The sequence below is a fragment of the Pantherophis guttatus genome, chromosome 5, assembly GCF_059756535.1.
Source record: "Pantherophis guttatus breed Tessera chromosome 5, ASM5975653v1, whole genome shotgun sequence".
NCBI classification, from domain to species: Eukaryota; Metazoa; Chordata; class Lepidosauria; order Squamata; family Colubridae; genus Pantherophis; species Pantherophis guttatus.
Window position 1 is genome coordinate 23,985,439 of NC_142067.1, and position 18,156 is coordinate 24,003,594.

At 40.3% G+C, this 18,156-nt stretch overlaps 1 protein-coding gene across 2 annotated transcripts in view; it reads right to left on the reverse strand.

Annotated features, from left to right (window-relative positions):
- Positions 1-275: 275 nt before the first annotated feature.
- The window catches only part of LNX2 (ligand of numb-protein X 2), an 84,012-nt gene continuing 66,131 nt past the window's right edge, over positions 276-18,156 (reverse strand). For both annotated transcript variants that reach the window (XM_034410738.3, XM_034410748.3), the window contains 8 exons: positions 16,596-16,843; positions 14,353-14,552; positions 10,415-10,783; positions 7,298-7,441; positions 5,447-5,624; positions 4,727-4,958; positions 3,430-3,588; positions 276-1,585 (listed from right to left, as the gene is read on the reverse strand). In XM_034410738.3, coding sequence (XP_034266629.1) covers positions 1,450-1,585; positions 3,430-3,588; positions 4,727-4,958; positions 5,447-5,624; positions 7,298-7,441; positions 10,415-10,783; positions 14,353-14,552; positions 16,596-16,843 — 1,666 coding nt within the window. In that variant the 3' untranslated portion in view covers positions 276-1,449. The remainder of the gene's footprint in view (positions 1,586-3,429; positions 3,589-4,726; positions 4,959-5,446; positions 5,625-7,297; positions 7,442-10,414; positions 10,784-14,352; positions 14,553-16,595; positions 16,844-18,156) is intronic.

An 18,156-nucleotide genomic window follows, 5' to 3' on the forward strand; every position in this document is an offset into this window, starting at 1 on the left:
TTTAAGACTTGTGGACTTCAACTCCCAGAGTTCCTCAGCCAGCTTTGCTGTGTCTTAAAGTTGCCGAGGTTGGAGACCCCTGGCCTAGAAGACCTCCAAGATCCCTTCCTGCCCTGTTATTTTATGACTCTTGAAAGTCGGGGAATGGGTGAGCCAAGCTTCCTGTGGCAAGAAGCTCCATTGTACCCCATGCCTTGTCCAATGAGAATGCAAAATACACAATGAAGACTTAATGGAGGAATAAATTATGCAAAACAGAAAATGCAGACATAATGGCAAGTTCTCATAATTTATTCAGATTACAGGATTTGGAATTATCACAAAAGATACCTGCCTATAAGCAAAGCACCGCTCTGCATCTGATGCTGCTTTCATAGGTTGGTCATGCATCGGTGCATGCCTTAAATAATAATACTGATTGCAGTTTCAGCCTTGGGGCAACTATTTATGCTACCCGGGGTTCTTACAAGCTACCGTCATGCTTCACATGAAACATGGCCTTGCTGATTACATGTAGCCAGGGACAAATTGGTACATTATAATTACAATGCCATAAATACTTTTGTTGGGCAATGGCTGACAACCGTTTTCTTTCTTTCCACCACTCCCTGCTGCCCAATGCATTTGATAATAGAAAACCAACTGTAACCTTGGGGCAGTGGGCCTTCTTATGGGTTAAGACTATTATATGGAGCATGTGCTACATGGAATTACTTCCTGCAACTTCTATATGGCAGTCATAGCACAAAGAATTGCTCAGGCTCTCATATCAACAGAAGAATACTGAAATGTAGGGGAAAAAAATATGTAGACGTTAAACTATTAAATCTTAACGCAGCAACACATTTTAACAATTGAAACAGGGGGGGTCCAAGTGTTCCTTCCGTGAGCAAAGCTGAAAACCTAAATAGGAAGCACCTCCCAGGATAACCACCTCTTATGTAGAAGGCCTTTCGTGTCATTTGTTGTTAACCTGCTGTCTTCAGGTTATACATTTGCACTTGTGTTTAACAATGCAGAGATTGGCCTAGCAGGTAGCTAACATGCCAGCATGTTGGCACCCAGACTCGGTGCAATCCTGCCCCCCACTACAATTGTTGGAATAGGCTGACCTCCTTAAACCAGCCAAGAAACTGAAGTATATGCACATGGATACCGCAATGACATAATGATGGGAAATCAACAAAATAATAATAAACAAAACTTGATAGAAATGGCTACTTTTAGGATGGGAAGAACAACACAGTACAGTTAAAAATCATCCTTTCCCACGCACCCCGTTTATACACATTTGTCAAATATGAAGGTAGCAATTTTTTGGCCCAGCTTATTACCAGCTGCATTAGTAGAAAAGGGGGGGGGGGGGAAACACAGCTTTGCCTGAAAAAGTCGAGCCAGCTATTTAAAAAAAAAAAAGCTGCTTCAACCAATGTATATGTTCTTTGCACGTTATACAAGACTTCCTGGCCAGCAGATAACAGTCAATGTTACTTTATTTCTCTGTTCCTTTAACATAGGAACCAGCGCTGAATGGCTCATACCCATGGTTGAAAGTCCATTGACAGCAACAATCATATCACCACATCTAAGGAGAGAAACAACGAGGATTAGTAAATTGCACAATCCCACACACTGCAGAAAATGACCTGAGTTTGCACGACCAATTCTTAGATGCCTCTGTTTAGGTGTGATGGAAGACTAAACTTGACATCATTCTAGTTGTAAAGGATGTGTTAACTGACTGATATATATTTGCAAAAAAACATTTGTTTCAAAGAAGAAAGCATTTTGTTCAAGGGTTAAATCCAATTTTTTTTACTATCGGTTCTGTGGGCGTGGCTTGGTGGGCGTGGTGTGGCTTGGTGGGCATGGCAGGGGAAGGATACTGCAAAATCTCCATTCCCACCCCACTCTGGGACCAGCCAGACGTAGTATTTGCCGGTTCTCCGAACTACTCAAACTTTCCGCTACTGGTTCTCCAGAACCGATCAGAACCTGCTGGATTTCATCCCTGATTTTGTTTATGTTAAATACAGCAAGTACTATCTCTCACTAATTGTCTCTACCACAGAAGGGTATGCCTCTTTGAAGATGATGCTGGTAATTCAGATTTTTTAAAAAGTAACAATTGAATTCAAATGATTTTGAATGTCTAATTTCTATTGCCGGGTTAATTGAGAACACTTCAGTTAATGGAACTGGTTATAAGTTGATTCACTAAATAGCGTAGCTGTGGAAAATATCTGGAAAGGCTGAAAAGTGAAAACATTCCGTTTAGCATTTAAAAGTGGGAGGGGGGCGGGGGGAGGAATATGGGGTGATTTGGTGGGTAATGGATTCTTGGTTTGTGGTAGACATCTGAAGGATATCAAATTGGGAAAATAACCCAGATCCTCCTGAGGAAGCTGGAGTCAGAAGTTCACCAGGCAAGGCTGTTGTGAGGAATATACTAAGTATCTGTTAGTTAAAGCAGGGGTCTCCAACCTTGGCAACTTTAAGAATTGTGGACTTCAACTCCCAAAGCAAAGCTGGCTGAGGAACTCTGGGAGTTGAAGTCCACAATTCTTGAAGTTGCCAAGGTTGGAAACCCCTGAGTTAAAGTATCTACTAAAAGTTGGATTCTAGCCTTGAGGCAGGTGCCATGAAGGTAAATAAGCCTCAGTCTGGCTTGGTTATCCGGGCGGAATTTGATCCTGTTAGTTCTCAGAAAGTATATATGATTCTCAGATTATAAGCTTGGATTCCTGTCCCTCCTAGTTACCTAACCTCCCCAGAAGATGACATGCAGTTAGGATCTGGTGATGGGAATGAGGCATGGTCTTGCCAGTTTTGAAGGAGGAACTGGTTCATTCCCTTCTAAAAAAAAAAAAAAAAAGCTATTGGGGAATTCCACCAGGTCTGTCCTTCCCTTTCTACTGAAAAACAGCAAAAAAAACAAAAGTTCCCAAATCATGGTCACATGACCACGGAACCCCACAATTGGTTGTAAATGCAACCGGGTTGCCAGCCACCCAACTATGATCATGTGACTGTAAGAGGGGACAGGAGTCATAACTCTGAGGATGGGTCATATGTCACTTTAGTCCATCATAACTCTGAATAGCCATTAATGCCAGTTGTAAGTAGAAGACTACCTGTCAGTCAAATTCCCTGCTCAGTGCATCAGGATCTGTACTTTACAAAGTGTTACTTCTAACACACAAAGTACACACATTTCATATTGTCTTGAGCAGTGTTTCTCAAGCCTGGCAACTTTAAGAAGTGTGGACTTCCAACACCCAGGATTTGGGAAATTGAAGTCCATACATCTTAACGCTACTAAGATTAAGAAACGCTGGACTTGAGAACGAATCTGAAGTATCAACTGTGAGCTCTGGCGACTTCCTTATCTTGTTAAAATTACGGATAAAAAACAAAAAGAAGCCTTACTTGAGTCTTCCATCAAAATATGCTGGTGTTCCTATAACAATTGTTTTAATGAAGAAAGGCTGGTTTGTGTGATTTTCCTCATAGCCACCAACAATGCTAAATCCCCAGCTGGCTAGATTGCTCCTTCTTAACACAACGTCATGGTAACTATGTAGGCAGCTGTGGGGAAAAAAAAGGGCAAGGAATTGTAAAATCTATTAAGCAAATCTGTTAGACCTCTAACAAATAATAATAACTCTTTCAGGTTTGCCTAATTCATAGAATGAATTAATGATTTTTAATAATTCAAACAGTAATTATTCGGTAAGATGAATTTCTAAACAAAAGCTCTTCTTTCTCTGAAGTGCGGCACACCTTTTAAATATCGAGGCAAAATATTAAGTCATACCCAAACCTCATACCCAAACATGGATCCATATTCTATGACAAGGGTCTCTAACCTTGTCAACTTTAAGCCTGGTGGACTTCAACTCCCAGAATTCCCCAGCCAGCTTTGCTTTGCTGGCTAGGGAATTCTGGGAGTTGAAGTCCGCCAGGCTTAAAGTTGACAAGGTTAGAGACCCCTGTTCTGTGAGATCAAGAATGTTTTTGGAAAACCTTGGGAAAAGTAACCTGAGGTCTTGAAGGGAGCAGATACACTTTAAACATAAAATAGCAAATAATAAATATATGACAAATCACTTTTATAGCTCCTTTTTAAAATGGACTCCTTTTTACCAAACAGGTCCTGCTTCCTTGTTTTGTTGGTTTGGGTTTTCACAAGAAACTATAGGTTAATCCTGATATTCTGAGAGAAACTCTAAAAAAAAAAAAGGTACTGCTCTAAAATCACATATTATAGAAACCTTATTAAAAATTACAATAATGTCTTGAACCTTGGTAGTATAGTGGTCTAAAGCACCCTGTTATTAAGACCAGCTGCCTGCAATTACTGCAGGTTCGAATCTCGCCAGGCTCAAGGTTGACTCAGCCTTCCATCCTTTCTAAGGTAGGTAAATTGAGGACCCAGTTTGTGGGGGCAATAAGCTGACTTTGTATAAATATACAAAAGTATGAAGGCTATTGCTTAACGCATTGTAAGCCGCTCTGAGTCTCCGGAGAAGGGCGGCATATAAATCAAATGAAAATAATAATAATAATAATGTCTTCTATTTTGAACACATTATACTGTAAGAAAATGGCATGCACAGGACTTGCAAAGAGCTTCTGAGGTTGAGTATAGAAAATAGCATAATCTTCAACCCTGCTCAGAAAAAAAAAATGCAGATGCTAACAAAGAAGATGAAATTACTCATACCTTGGAAGTCCTAACCACATGACCCAAGATGGCGACCAGCTAGCATCATATTCATTCTCACTGATGGTGCTCGGCTGTTCATCATTTGCCTGAGGCTGCTCTTCTGCAATCTGGACCTCTAGAGCCTTCAGAGCAACGACCGAGGAAGCAGCGCTGGCTTTGAGCATAGCCACAGCCTCGCTGTGACTCAGATTGGTCAGATCAATGCCATTAATGTTCATCAACACGTCACCTGGGTAAAAACCAACAAGAGGTCCCGTTGAGGCAATATTCAATTGCAAATGAATACTACTAAATTGCTATTTTCTGTGCTTTACCTAACAACAGGATGTCACATATGTACAGATGCAGAAGACACCTGGCAGCTTGCATCACACTTGACAGAACTATAATGTCTGTTTTTTCTGTGCTTCAATGTCAGCATTTTCCAATCAGCCTGGTATGCTAAAAGGGGCAGTCCTTTCCTTCTTTCCTTCTCTCTCTCTCTCTCTCTCTTTCTTTCTTTCTTTCTTTCTTTCTTTCTTTCTTTCTTTCTTTCTTTCTTTCTTTCTTTCTTTCTTTCTTTCTTTCCTTCCTTCCTTCCTTCCTTCCTTCCTTCCTTCCTTCCTTCCCTTCCCTTCCCTTCCCTTCCCTTCCCTTCCCATCCATCCATCCATCCATCCATCCATCCATCCATCCATCCATCCAACAGACTGGTTCAATACTGCCTTTTGCTTTTACCTCTTTTGATCCTGCCATCTCTTGCCAAACAGCCATGAGGTTGTACACTTGTAACAAATATTGGCAATTCCCCACTTTTGCTGCCTCGACCTCCTGCTACTGTCATGCCAAGGGACTCATGGGGCTCCTTCTTCACTGTGATATGCTTCTCTTGGCAAGTCACACATTGTGAGAGATCCTACAAAAAAAAAAAGAACAAGAGTTTAGGCACACATTTAACTTAGGCTAAGTCTGAAGGAGGGAAGCCAAATTATCTGCACAAACAGATCCCGATGGGGAACAAATAGTCATGTAGACTTTGCCAGCATCCATTAACTGTAGCTCAACAATTTTAAATATTGAAATATGCTTACAAAAAACATGCACTATGGGAGACTGCATTTTAAAATATATTTCACAGAAGATTTCATACCTAAAGGAATGCATTAAGGATAATAGTTTTTAAAACTGCATATATTAGAGTTGTTCACAACACAACTGAAAATTAAGTATATCAATGCAAGTGGATTTCCTTAAAAAAACATTTTACAAGTGAATTACTGTCACAGTGATACCAACAGAGCCTTGGTGGCACAATAGACTAAAGTGCTGTTAAGTAACACCAGCTGCCTGCAATTACTGCAAGTTCAAATCTCACCAGGCTCAAGGTTGACTCAGCCTTCCATCCTTTCGAGGTAGATAAAATGAGGACCTGGGGGGTCAATAAGCTGACTTTGTATAAAAAAGAACACCGCTTAGGGGAGGGCGAAAGCCCTACTAAGCAGGTATATACAAAAGTATGAAGGCTATTGTTTAACGCATTGTAAGCTGCCCTGAGTCTCCGGAGAAGGGCAGCATATAAATCGAACCAATAAATAAATAAATAAATATGTTTCATTTAAAAAGCCTCATATAGTCATTTAAAAGACACTATCATTTTCCCCCCTCCAAAGATTCAGGAACTTAAGTGCCCCTCCACAAACCTTCACAAACACAAAATATTAATGCTCTCCCTAATCTATGATCTAAAATTCTTCTTCTTCCTCTTCCTCTTCCTCTTCCTCTTCCCCTTCCCGTCCTCCTCCTCCTCCTCCTCCTCCTCCTCCTCCTCTTGCTGTTTGGATTACATAACAATACAATATATCCAATTTGGGGGGGTGGGGAGAAGACATATGAGTATTTAGAGGTGGTACCTAGGCTCACATCCTTTCGGATCTGAATGTAGGAGGTGGCACATTCCTGTCTATTCTGCTGGGATATTTTAAGTGCCTACCCATATTTAGAGGACAATATTTTTAATCACAAAGATGCCTGTGGGAATAGCTATGCTATCCAGTAGAGGGTGCATTTTTCCAGCTTCCTAGGCATCTAATCATACAATACGTTTAATCTTAACAAAAATATATGGACAAAGTCATTCTTTCAGCAATCAATATTGTAGAGATAAGGGGTAACTCCTGTGTTTTCATTTTTTTCTTAATTTCCCAATTTTGGCTTCATTCCATTTTAGTTTGCAATTTCTTAAAAAGAGTACAGATAAAAAAAATTTCATGTCTGAATATGCATTTTCCTTTAGTACACCTATTTTAATATGCTGGTTTGCTTAATAACTGCATTAAAAAAAAACCCAGTTCCCTAATACATTACTCTTTATATATATGATTTTCATTAATACATTAAATTTTGTGTGGATATTCCCTCCCATATGGATTTCAGTACCTAGTTAACTGGAAAAGCATATTAAAAATTCTGTAAAAATATGAACACTGAAATGCACTGAATGCATTTCAATTCATTTATTTGTTTAGGAAACACAGAGGTAAATTTACATTAGAATATAAATTTAAATATCTTGTCCATTCACAAACTTACCTTATGTGGGCTTGGCCTGTTGCTGTGATATAGCTGATAGGATTGATGATGACTGGTGAGATGGGTTCCTCCGTCTCTAAGAATGCTTACAATTTGGGACTTCGTAGGCCTGGAAATGGTTAGGTTCACCCTCTCGCCACTGGCCTGCAGATTCACATGAAACATGAATGGAGGATTGGAGCATAAACATTGGCTACCTCTGAGAGCAAAGAATAGTCAAAGTATAGGCAGTCTTCGCTTAACGACAGGTTGCTTAGTGACTGTTTGAAGTTACAACAAAACCACCAAAAGCCATTTAGGACTCAGTTCTGGAATTCCATTGGCTGTGCAGACACACACACACACAACACACATACACCAGTGGTGAAATCCAAATTTTTTTACTATCGGTTCTGTGGGCGTGGCTTGGTGGGCGTTGCACGGCTTAGTGGGTGTGGCAGGGGAAGGATACTGCAAAATCCCCATTCCCTCCCCACTCCTGGAGGAATGTTGTGGCCCGTCAGTGGCCTGTGCAGATTATAGCTGATTCTGACAACAAGGAGGCTGGTGTGGTGCTGCCCCAGCAGCCTGTGAAGCTGGCACTCGAGTCGGACAATGAGGAGGCTAGAGAAGATGTGGTGCCAGAGGCAGGGATTAAGCCAGGGCCTTCAGAAGCTCCAAAAGCTCCTTTAAGTGAAGAGGATAAAGAGGAGGAGCCTCTTCTCGATGTACGGGTGCGCAGAGCTGCCAAAAGGCAGGAGTGGCTCCTCAGGAGCAGATCTCTTCGAGAGTAAAGCTTAGGGCTAATTGGCCACTCCCTTAGTCTATTTAAGGAGGAATGCTGACTGAAGCAATTTGTAGGGAACAACTTTAGTTCACTCTCCTTCGCTTCTGGATTCTCTGCAAAATTGCTTCTGGGCTTTCTGCCAACCATAGTAAGATTGTGATTACTTTATCTTTGGTTTCTTGTAGGCTGTTAAGAAAATTTATTAACGGCCTTTGTTTGAGAAAGACTGAGTTATTTTAGTAAATTAAGTTTTGTACAGACTTTGTGTGTGCTGCGTTCTTTGGGATCCGTAGCTGGGGCAGAACAGGGAAGGATATTGCAAAACCTGCATTCCCACCCCACTCTGGGGCCAGCCAGAGGTGGTATTTGCCAGTTCTGTGGGCATGGCTTGGTGGGCATAGCAGGGGAAGGCTACTGCAAAATCCCCATTCCCATCCCACTCCAGGGAAAGGATACTGCAAAATCCCCATTCCCACCCCACTCCAGGGGAAGGATATTGCAAAATCCCCATTCCCACCCTACTCTGGGGCTAGCCAGAGGTGGTATTTGCCAATTCTCTGAACTACTCAAAATTCCGCTACCAGTTCTCCGAACTGCTCAAAATTTCCGCTACCAGTTCTCCAGAACCTGTCAGAACCTCCTGGATTTCACCCCTGGAACTAGTCCTCTGTCATGCCAGAATGTGGATTGTTTTATTATGTGGAGAAAACAGAGTCTGACCAGTATTAGGTCCTCAGGAAAAGTGTCGATTTCCTTCATATGTACAATATAGTCTTCATGGCTGGTTCCTGAATAGAAAATCAGGTAGTCCTCGATTTATGACCATAGTGGAGCCCAGAATTTCCTTTGTCAATCATGATGTTGTAAATTGAGGCCCCCACATGACTGGATACAATTTTACAACTTTTTCTGGACCAGTTGTTAAGTGAATGCTATGGTCGTTTAGCGAATCAATGTATTTTTATGGGATTTTTTTTTTTTTTGCTGGAAACAAAATAAAAACGCCAGAAGCCAGCAAAAAAAACATTGTGAATCATGGTTCACATGACTGTGGAATGCTGAACTGGCTGTAAAGATGAGCTGGTTGCCAAGCATTGAAACGCAGTCATGTGACCAGTGTGTGTGTGTGTGTGTGAGTCTATGTCAGGGTTGAAATCCAGCAGGTTCTGGAGAACCGGTAGTGGAAATTTTGAGCAGTTCGGAGAACTGGTATTAAAAAAAATTGGATTTCACCACTGACTAGTTCAGTCAGTTTGCCAGCACCTGGTTTCACTATCATCAGCTCAGCCGTTGCTGATTGCTATCTCAAAAGTTGGATTAGAGAGAAAAGGAAAAAAATCAAGTAAAATTGGCTAGTCCACTGAATCTAAATCCCAATGGCTGTGCAGAAGAAGCCAAGGGTGTACCAGGATACTGTTTCATGACTAGTCTCAAGGGACCTACAGGAAACTTCCCAACTTTACCATGGAAACCAGCTTGTGGGGGAAAAAAGGGGAGAAAGGTTTGAAAAAAAAAAGCTATATAATTAATATAGCAATTAATTAATTATATAATATATAATTAATAGGATCGTGCAGTGCAGTGCTTTGGTTTCAAAAGAAAAAAAAAGGCAGCTCTTTTCCTGGGCAGAATCCTGGGAAAACACAACTTTAAGGAGTTGCTGGCAGGTGCTACATACCATGTGCCTTCTGACACAGCTTTCCTCCTCTGAATCTGCAATGCTACACAACCCTATTTAAATTATTGTAAAGTAAAGGTAAAGGTTCCCCTTGCACATATGTGCTAGTCGTTCCCAACTCTAGGGGGCGGTGCTCATCTCCAGTTCAAAGCCGAAAAGCCAGCGCTGTCTGAAGACATCTCCGTGGTCATGTGGCCAGCATGACTAAACACCAAAGGCGCACAGAAAGCTGTTACCTTCCCACCAAAGGTGGTCCCCGTTTTTCTATTTGCATTTTTTACGTGCTTTCGAACTGCTAGGTTGGCAGAAGCTGGGACAAGTAACGGGAGCTCACCCAGTTATGCAGCACTAGGGATTCGAACTGCTGACCTTTTGATCGACAAGCTCAGCGTCTTAGCCACTGAGCCACCACATCCCTACTAAATTATTGTAGGTCTCTCTAATAATCATCCAGTATACAGTGTTTATCAATTTATGTGTTTGTTAGTAAGGTTCTGTTTGAATGCAATTTGGGGCATCAACATCCTTGACTTTTAAATGGCTGGCCTTCCTTAATCTAACAACTGGCAGGTGTATTAAGGCAAGAAGCCCCATCATTCCCAGCCACCCCGGGCCAGCTTGGTAAAATCACAGTACGCAAAAGAGAAGTGAATCCCCAGCCACAGGACTTTACCTGGATAATATGAGCAGCCAGTTCAGGTGTGCCATGCTTCAGGTCATGCCCATTGATAGCCAACACCTTGTCGTTGCTACAGAGTCGGCCATCCTGAGCAGCCAGCCCCCCTTCCAGCAGGTCAAGAATAAATACTCCTGGCTCATCTGTTCTGCGCACCAGCTTAATGCCAAGCTGTTCGCTTGAGTCTCGCTTGTGTAAGGTCAGATGGAAGCTATCCTCTCGCTGGGGAGGGCTATCACTATGATTGTGTGTTCGGCTTACGAATCGTCTCTCTCGGAGGACAGTGAGATGCAGCGATGTACAGGGCTGGGAAAGGATGGCCCTGGCATGGTTGTGAGACACGTTACTGATGTCAAAGTTATTCACCTGAAAGCAAAGAAGCAGAAAAGATACGTCAGGCCTGTGACAATTTGCCCCCGTTCAATGTTCCAGACGGGCATCTGTTTCCAGGAGATGCCGTTTATTTCTATACCCTTTTTTGGCTCCCATTTCCCAGTTTCTCTGTCTGTTCCTGCAATAATCATCATGACTACATTTAGGTCAAGGGTTTTTGCATTTCTGGAAGTTTTCCCACCATCTTTTCTGCATGAAAGATGCTCTTATGGGTGCATAAGGTTAAGCATTCAGAGAATGAGTGAGCTATTAATATACAGAATTCGCACTTTTGTAAGATCAAAGCTAAATGTACTGAACGTTTTTCACAAAGATTCTTGGCAATTTCAAGAATAACCTTTGGGGGAACATTTTTTTTTCCTTTTGTACCTAGGTAGATCTTTTGAAAACATCTATATATTTACCTATATTAGTCTGCTTTCACCATTACTGATAGCCAGGAATGCTAATGGTATACTGGTACACTCTGTGTAATGAATTTATTCTATCCTTATCAGCCTTCCTCAACTTGGTGCCTTCCAGAGATAGTGCACTACAATTCCCCAGTTACATCGGATTGGGGGGAGCTTGTGCCACCTGATGAGGAAGGAAAATAAAGAAGAACCCTGAAGGAAAAAGCCTGAAACAGCAGAAAGAAAAAAGCTGTAGTATCACTTAATAGGATGAAAAAGACCAATCCAAAATCTAAACTGCTAAATGTGTTGATCACTGAGACTCAAACAACTGTTTCCTTTTCACATTCTGTGTGAAATAGCTATTTGCCACATTTTTGAGTATTAGTAAAGGTGTAAAAAATATATTCTACTTCTTTCTCTTTTAATCTCTTTTTCTCTCTTTTAACTCGCAATATGCTTCAGTATTCCCAAGGCTTGTTAATTAAACTTTGTGACAAAGTCTCCATTTCTCACGTTTCCTGCCAGTAGAGAGCATATATTCTCAGAGAACTGAAATTTGGGGAAAATTCTGCAAAATCCTTCTCAATTGCATATTGATGAGCTTTTATTTAAACTTTAAAGGGAAATGAAGGAACAGAGTTTACCAAAGCAAAATAATGATAGTTCATTGATATTGGTAATATTTGTGCAACATAACATAGAGAAAGGGAATTTAAGAGACACAATAAACATAGAAAGAAGGTCTATTCAGAAAGCCCAAGTGATTTTAGAAAGCAACTTTGGAATTCTTTCTTGCCTTATTTTGGCACTGTAGCTCTTGTCTTCAGGCTCTAATTAGCTACAATAGACTAAACCTATGCACAATTATTGACTTCAGGGATGTATTGGAATGATGTTATGCAGGCTAAGGTAAGCTTAGCAAGCAGAAAAGGGAATCCAGTATCTTTTTCAATGTTTTATTTGTATACTACTTCTCTCACACAAGCGTTCTCATCAAATCAGAATAAATACCTTGGATACACACTTTAAATTGAATGATACTTTGGTAACATCCTAACTCTTTTCCTATTCTAAGCAGGCATCTTTAGACAACATTCAAAAGACCTAATTACCCTGTTTCCCCAAAAATAAGACATCCCCTGATAATAAGCCCAATTGGGCTTTTGAGCGCATAGGCTAAAATAAGCTTTCCCCCCCGAAATAAGTCCTCCCCAAAAATATTTAAATGCAGAGCTGGAAATCAGGTAAAACAGCAAGAAGAGCCCCATCTTGCTCTATGCGCCCCCAAAATAATAAGACCTCCCCAAAAATAAGGCCAAGAGCTTATTTCGGGGTTCAAAAAAATATCAGACAGGGTCTTATTTTTGGGGAAACATGGTAGGAAAACATAAACATCCTATTATTTATCCCTCAAACTATCAATTCTTTTTGAGTATTTGAATTGTTAAAAGGACTGCCAGTCATCTTTGAACAAATTTGTTAAAATCTTCGCTAGGCATAAGAATATAAGGAAAGTCTGGATGGATCAGGCTGTAATCATACCGAGATAAATACTCTGTGTCATGCAATGGCCAACTGGCCAACTTCTCTTCTGTTGGTACCAACTGTATATATTTGGGAAGCTCACGAGATTAGACTGGAGGGTGATGGCCCTTTTCATTGGTGCTTTCCAACAACCAGTATTTAGGGTGTACAGTCTATAGTTCAGCAGCCAGTGACTGTCTTATCTTCCATGATCCTGTCTAGTTCTCTTTTAAAAAATTCAGTGTGAGGATCATCCTCTAAATTCAAAGGAAGCAAGAGGACAAGAGAAGCAGTAGAGTGCAACCATCTCTGACACAACATCTCTAGAAAGAGTGCAAAGAAAAGCAACAAAGATGATTAGGGGACTGGAGGCTAAAACATAATGGTTGCTGGAACTGGGTATGTCTAGTTTAATGAAAAAAAGGACTAGGGAAGACATGATAGCAGGGTTCCAATATCTCAGGGGCTGCCACAAAGAAGAGGGAGTCAAAGTATTCTCCAAAGCACCTGAGGGCAGAACAAGAAGCTATGGATGGAAACTAATCAAGGAGAGAAACAACCTAGAACTAAGAAGAAATTTCCTGACAGTTAGAACAATTAATCAGCAGAATGACTTGCCTCCAGAAGTTGTGAAAGCTCCAACATTGGAAGTATTTAAGAAGAGATTGGACAACCATTTGCCTGAAATGGTATAGGGTTTCCTGCCTGAGCAGGGGGTTGGACTAGAAGACCTCCAAGGTCCCTTCCAACTCTGTTATGTTCTATTCTATTATCTCAGTTTGGTGGGAGAAAATGTTCTGTACAATGGTGACATTCAGGATGACAATCTCTGTGTCCTTCTTTGCAGCCTATAAAATTGTCTCTGCCTTATTGTGCTCAAGATAAATTCTCTGGGGAAGGAAAAAGAAGGAACAATACAGCAAGACTGGGCTTGAATTGATCCTTCCAATAGATTATCAACCTGAGGAACTGATAATTGTAAACTTCCATCATTGATTTCCTAAAACTCCAATAAAATTTTCCATCCTGCATCAGCCCTCCTTCCACATATACAATGCAAGACCTAGTTCTAATTTGAGAAGGCACGAACATCCACAAAAGCAGATCAAAACTCAAATCTTAATTTCATCCGAATCTCTTAGCATTTTTATGAAAAAAGGAAGACATGAAAATGGTTTGTAAACAGGGGGTTGGAAGCAGAGAGCTTCAGAAATCAACAGCTGTAATTTCTATTGGTCTGCTAAAAACGACATTGCTATATTTTCCAATGTATCATACAGAGGTCTTATAGGCAATGGAAGTATTTCATATCACTCACAAAAGAAGGAATAAACAATCAGCTTGATTTCCCTATTTTTTTTTTGGTTGAAAAATAAAAAATAGATATAAAAAAACATGAAACAGGAATATATAGTAGCTACTGAAAAATAAGCTACTTATTTTACTTTGCTTGAATTATGGCACGTTCTGGCCATTAGCTGCTACATTAACTTTTATCCCAAACAGAGAATTCCAAAAATGTGCCAGGAAATCATTAATCTTTCTTGCTTACTCATCATCTAATATATAGCTGCACAATCTAGACACTCCAGAGTTGAGAAGAATATATAATCGGATATGTACCTGCAGTATTTGATCTCCAGCAAGGAGCCTTCCATCTCTGGCAATGATCCCGTCACGATAAACCTCTTGAATAACAATGTTGATCAAAGGTGTTTCATTGCCACCCACTATGCTAATTCCCAATTCAATATAAGGATTGGACCGATGAATTTCAATGGTGGTGATCTCACCTTCCGGTAAACTTGATGGCTGATGGATTGCTGCCCAGTTGGGAAAGAAGTCAATATGTACATATAAATACATTTTTTTCAATGCAATATGTTGCTAGACAAAATAAAATAAATGCAACAAAATAAAAAGACACCTGATATGTCAATAAGTAAAACAAATTAAAACCAAGCCTGCAGGACTTTTTGACCAAAGTCAAATTGATAGTAGGTGGCTAATGTGGGGACATTAGGGCATTCGGTGGTTCAGTGGCTAAGATGCTGAGCTTGTCAGTCGAAAGGTCGGCAATTCAGCAGTTCGAATCCCTAGTGCTGAGTAACAGGGTGAGCTCCCGTTACTTGTCCCAGCTTCTGCCAACCGAGCAGTTCGAAAGCACGTAAAAAAATGCAAGTAGAAAAATAGGGACCACTTTTGGTGGGAAGGTAACAGCGTTCCATGTGTCTTTGGCATTTAGTCATGCTGGCCACATGACCATGGAGACATTGTCAGACAGCGCTGGCTCTTCGGCTTTGAAACGGAGATGAGCACTGCCCCCTAGAGTTGGGAATGACTAGCACATATGTGCAAAGGGAACCTTTACCTTTACCTTTTAATGTGGGGACACCTAAACAGAGATGGGAAGGCCTGGAAAAACCCCTGGAAAAATTGGGGAAAAAACAAGTTTAAACAAACAAACAAACAAACAAACAAACAAACAAACAAACAGACAGACAGACAAACAAAGAAACAGAAAAACCCTGCCCCCACCCCATTTTTCCAGTTTTTCTCCCCCAGGCCTTCCCATCTCTACACCTGAAATGTGACTTTTACTGCTAAAGCCCAAAGCAGTCCAGCAAGAGCTACGTGGTCAGCCAGTGATTTTCAGACTGCCATACAGCAGCTTGTGCTGAAGATCATGCATCTCCAATTTTTATTCATTTATTTGTTTGTATATCCAATTTATATGGCTGCCCATCTCACATCTGGGAAGCATACAACAAACATATAAAAACAACAAACATATAAAAAAAGAGAGAGTCACGATTACAACATTTTAAAAAGCTATTAGGCACAGAAAGATTAAATGTTAACAGCAATAATGGAGCGACTTCAAACAGTCCCCTGAGAATCCCAAGCTTGATGACGTAGCCAAATCTTGAGGGACATTTAGAAATAAGGGATAGAATTAAACTCACTTCCCAGGGGAAGGGAGAATGTTTCATAAGGTTATGTGGGATAATTATGATGGAGTTTTAGAAAATTGTTTCACATAAAGATGTATGTGAAAGCCAAAGGAAAATTCATATTATTCGGCTTCAGGCAAATTTAAATTTGAAATGGCCACCCACTTAAAGTGATATCAGAGCCTATATAAGAATCTATATACATATTCTTATAAGAATCTATAAACAACACAATAGATAAAACTGATGTTGTACATATACAGCACGTCATTGGCCTAAATGCTTTTCATTTTATAAAATATAGGTATAAACGCCAACATAGGCATAGAGCTCTCCAGATCCTGATTCTGAGCAAATTGTTACCTCCCAGTTTTGCAGATCAAAAGTTAATGCTTGGCAGTTGTCACAATCATTCAACAGACTGTAACAAGAAAGTTGAAGCTAAATAAGACTTAAAAAAAAAAATCCACCTCCTGATTATTTTTAACACAAGCATTTATTCTGTGTAGCTCTAATTAATTCTCAAGGTTTCTGTAAACAAATGTTTAAATAATACTGTTTTAGTTGTTGTAATGTTCTATCTTGTTGTTTATATTGATTGTAAGTTGCCTAGAGTCACCTCTAGGCGAGATGGGCAGCATATAAGTTACATATATATATGCATATATACATACATATGCATACATACATAATGTAGGAAAAATGGGTTATTTGCTTGCAGGACGGAATAAAATCTGATTTTGAGATTTCTCAATGTTTACCGTTTAAAGCAGGGGTCTCCAACCTTGGCAACTTTATGACTTGTGGACTTCAATTCCCAGAGTTTTTCAAGTCTTAAAGTTGCCAAGGTTGGAGACCCCTGCTTTAAAGTGCACCGATTAAACCGAAGACTAAAAGAAGAACAAAACTCACTCTCCGTTCCTATGTTCTCCTCAAAAGCAGGGTTATCAACTCCAGACTCATCTGTCCACACCGAAACTGTCGCGGATGTCATGTTCTGCTCCACTGATGCTATCCCAGTGCCAGCAGGCTCTGCTTCAGGTGACTGGGAGTCCAGATGATCGATCATGGCGTTCTCATTTTCACTTTCAGAGGCTGACTGCAATTTGTTGTTCATCCGTCTCTCCAAAGCAGCCCTTCGATTGGAAGCCCCAGCACACCTAGAGAAGAAATGCTTCTATATTATCATAAAAACAGGGGACAGATGCTTGGTGGAAAAAAATAACTATCTTTAGTTGCATCAAGTAATGTAACATAAGCATCCCCATATGGTGCCACTTGATCACTTCTGACTATTGATTATGCTGGGTGGAAATGATGGGAGCTATAATTAAAAGAAAAAAAAACTGGATATAACAGGAAAGCTCGTTGCTGCAATATTGATCTTGTACAGAGAAGTAGCCAATGTCATGAATGTCCTTTGGATTCATTTCTTCACATGTACATTTTGTTCAGACTCTGGAACTTCTGTTGAGTGCTTGGTGCTCTCTGAGCTTTGTTGTTTGTTTACAGAGATTTCATTGCCCAACTAGGTAGTATCATCAGTGTGGGTGAGTGTAGGGTTTGCTCTCTGTTACTGTTAAAAACAGAAAACAACTATCAAGGAGAAAGCCACACCCAAAACTGGCAGGACAAGCTACTATATATCTCACATTCAGTCACACAGATGATGTTACCTAGTTGGGTAATAAAATCTCTGTAAACAACAAAGCTCAGAGAGAACAAGGACTTCACAGTTCAACCCTGAGCTACAAATATCCTCTTCTTTGGTGATTCCTATACGAAATGATTGCTGGTCATCCACCAATATTTATTATTAAGAATGATTAGTACTTTCAGCACTCTTTCTTATTGCCATGACTTGTTTTTTAAAAAAAGAAAGGAAAAAAGTCCGGTTAAGAAAAATGATCTTGGTCTTAGGTTCAGAAAAGAAAGTAATCCATATAGGAATTCTGGTATAGCTGAGGTGAGGTAGGGTAGGGTAGGGTAGGGTAGGGTAGGGTAGGGTAGGGTAGGGTAGGGTAGGGAAGGGAAGGGAAGGGAAGGGAAGGGAAGGGAAGGAAAGGAAAGGAAAGGAAAGGAAAGGAAAGGAAAGGAAAGGAAAGGAAAGGAAAGGAAAGGAAAGGAAAGGAAAGGGAAGGGAAGGAAAGGAAAGGATCATATCTACATGTTTTTGACTACTCCGGCCAGCTGTAGACTTTGTTTTGTTTTCATGTTCTGTAAGTCAAGGAACTAATACATTACAAAAGAAGAAATCTTCTGCCTCACTCCCAAGAAATGAAGTCTTGAAAGCAATAAAAACATATTTATCTGACTTCATATCTGCCTGCAACCAGAGCAAAATGACATTTGTTTTGCATCAGATGTCAGAACAAAAGTCCATAAGGGTGGCATTTGTTCAATGACATCATTATGCACATGTCACTATTTTAGCATAATTTCTACCCATCTCATTAGATTGGTCAGGAGAGGA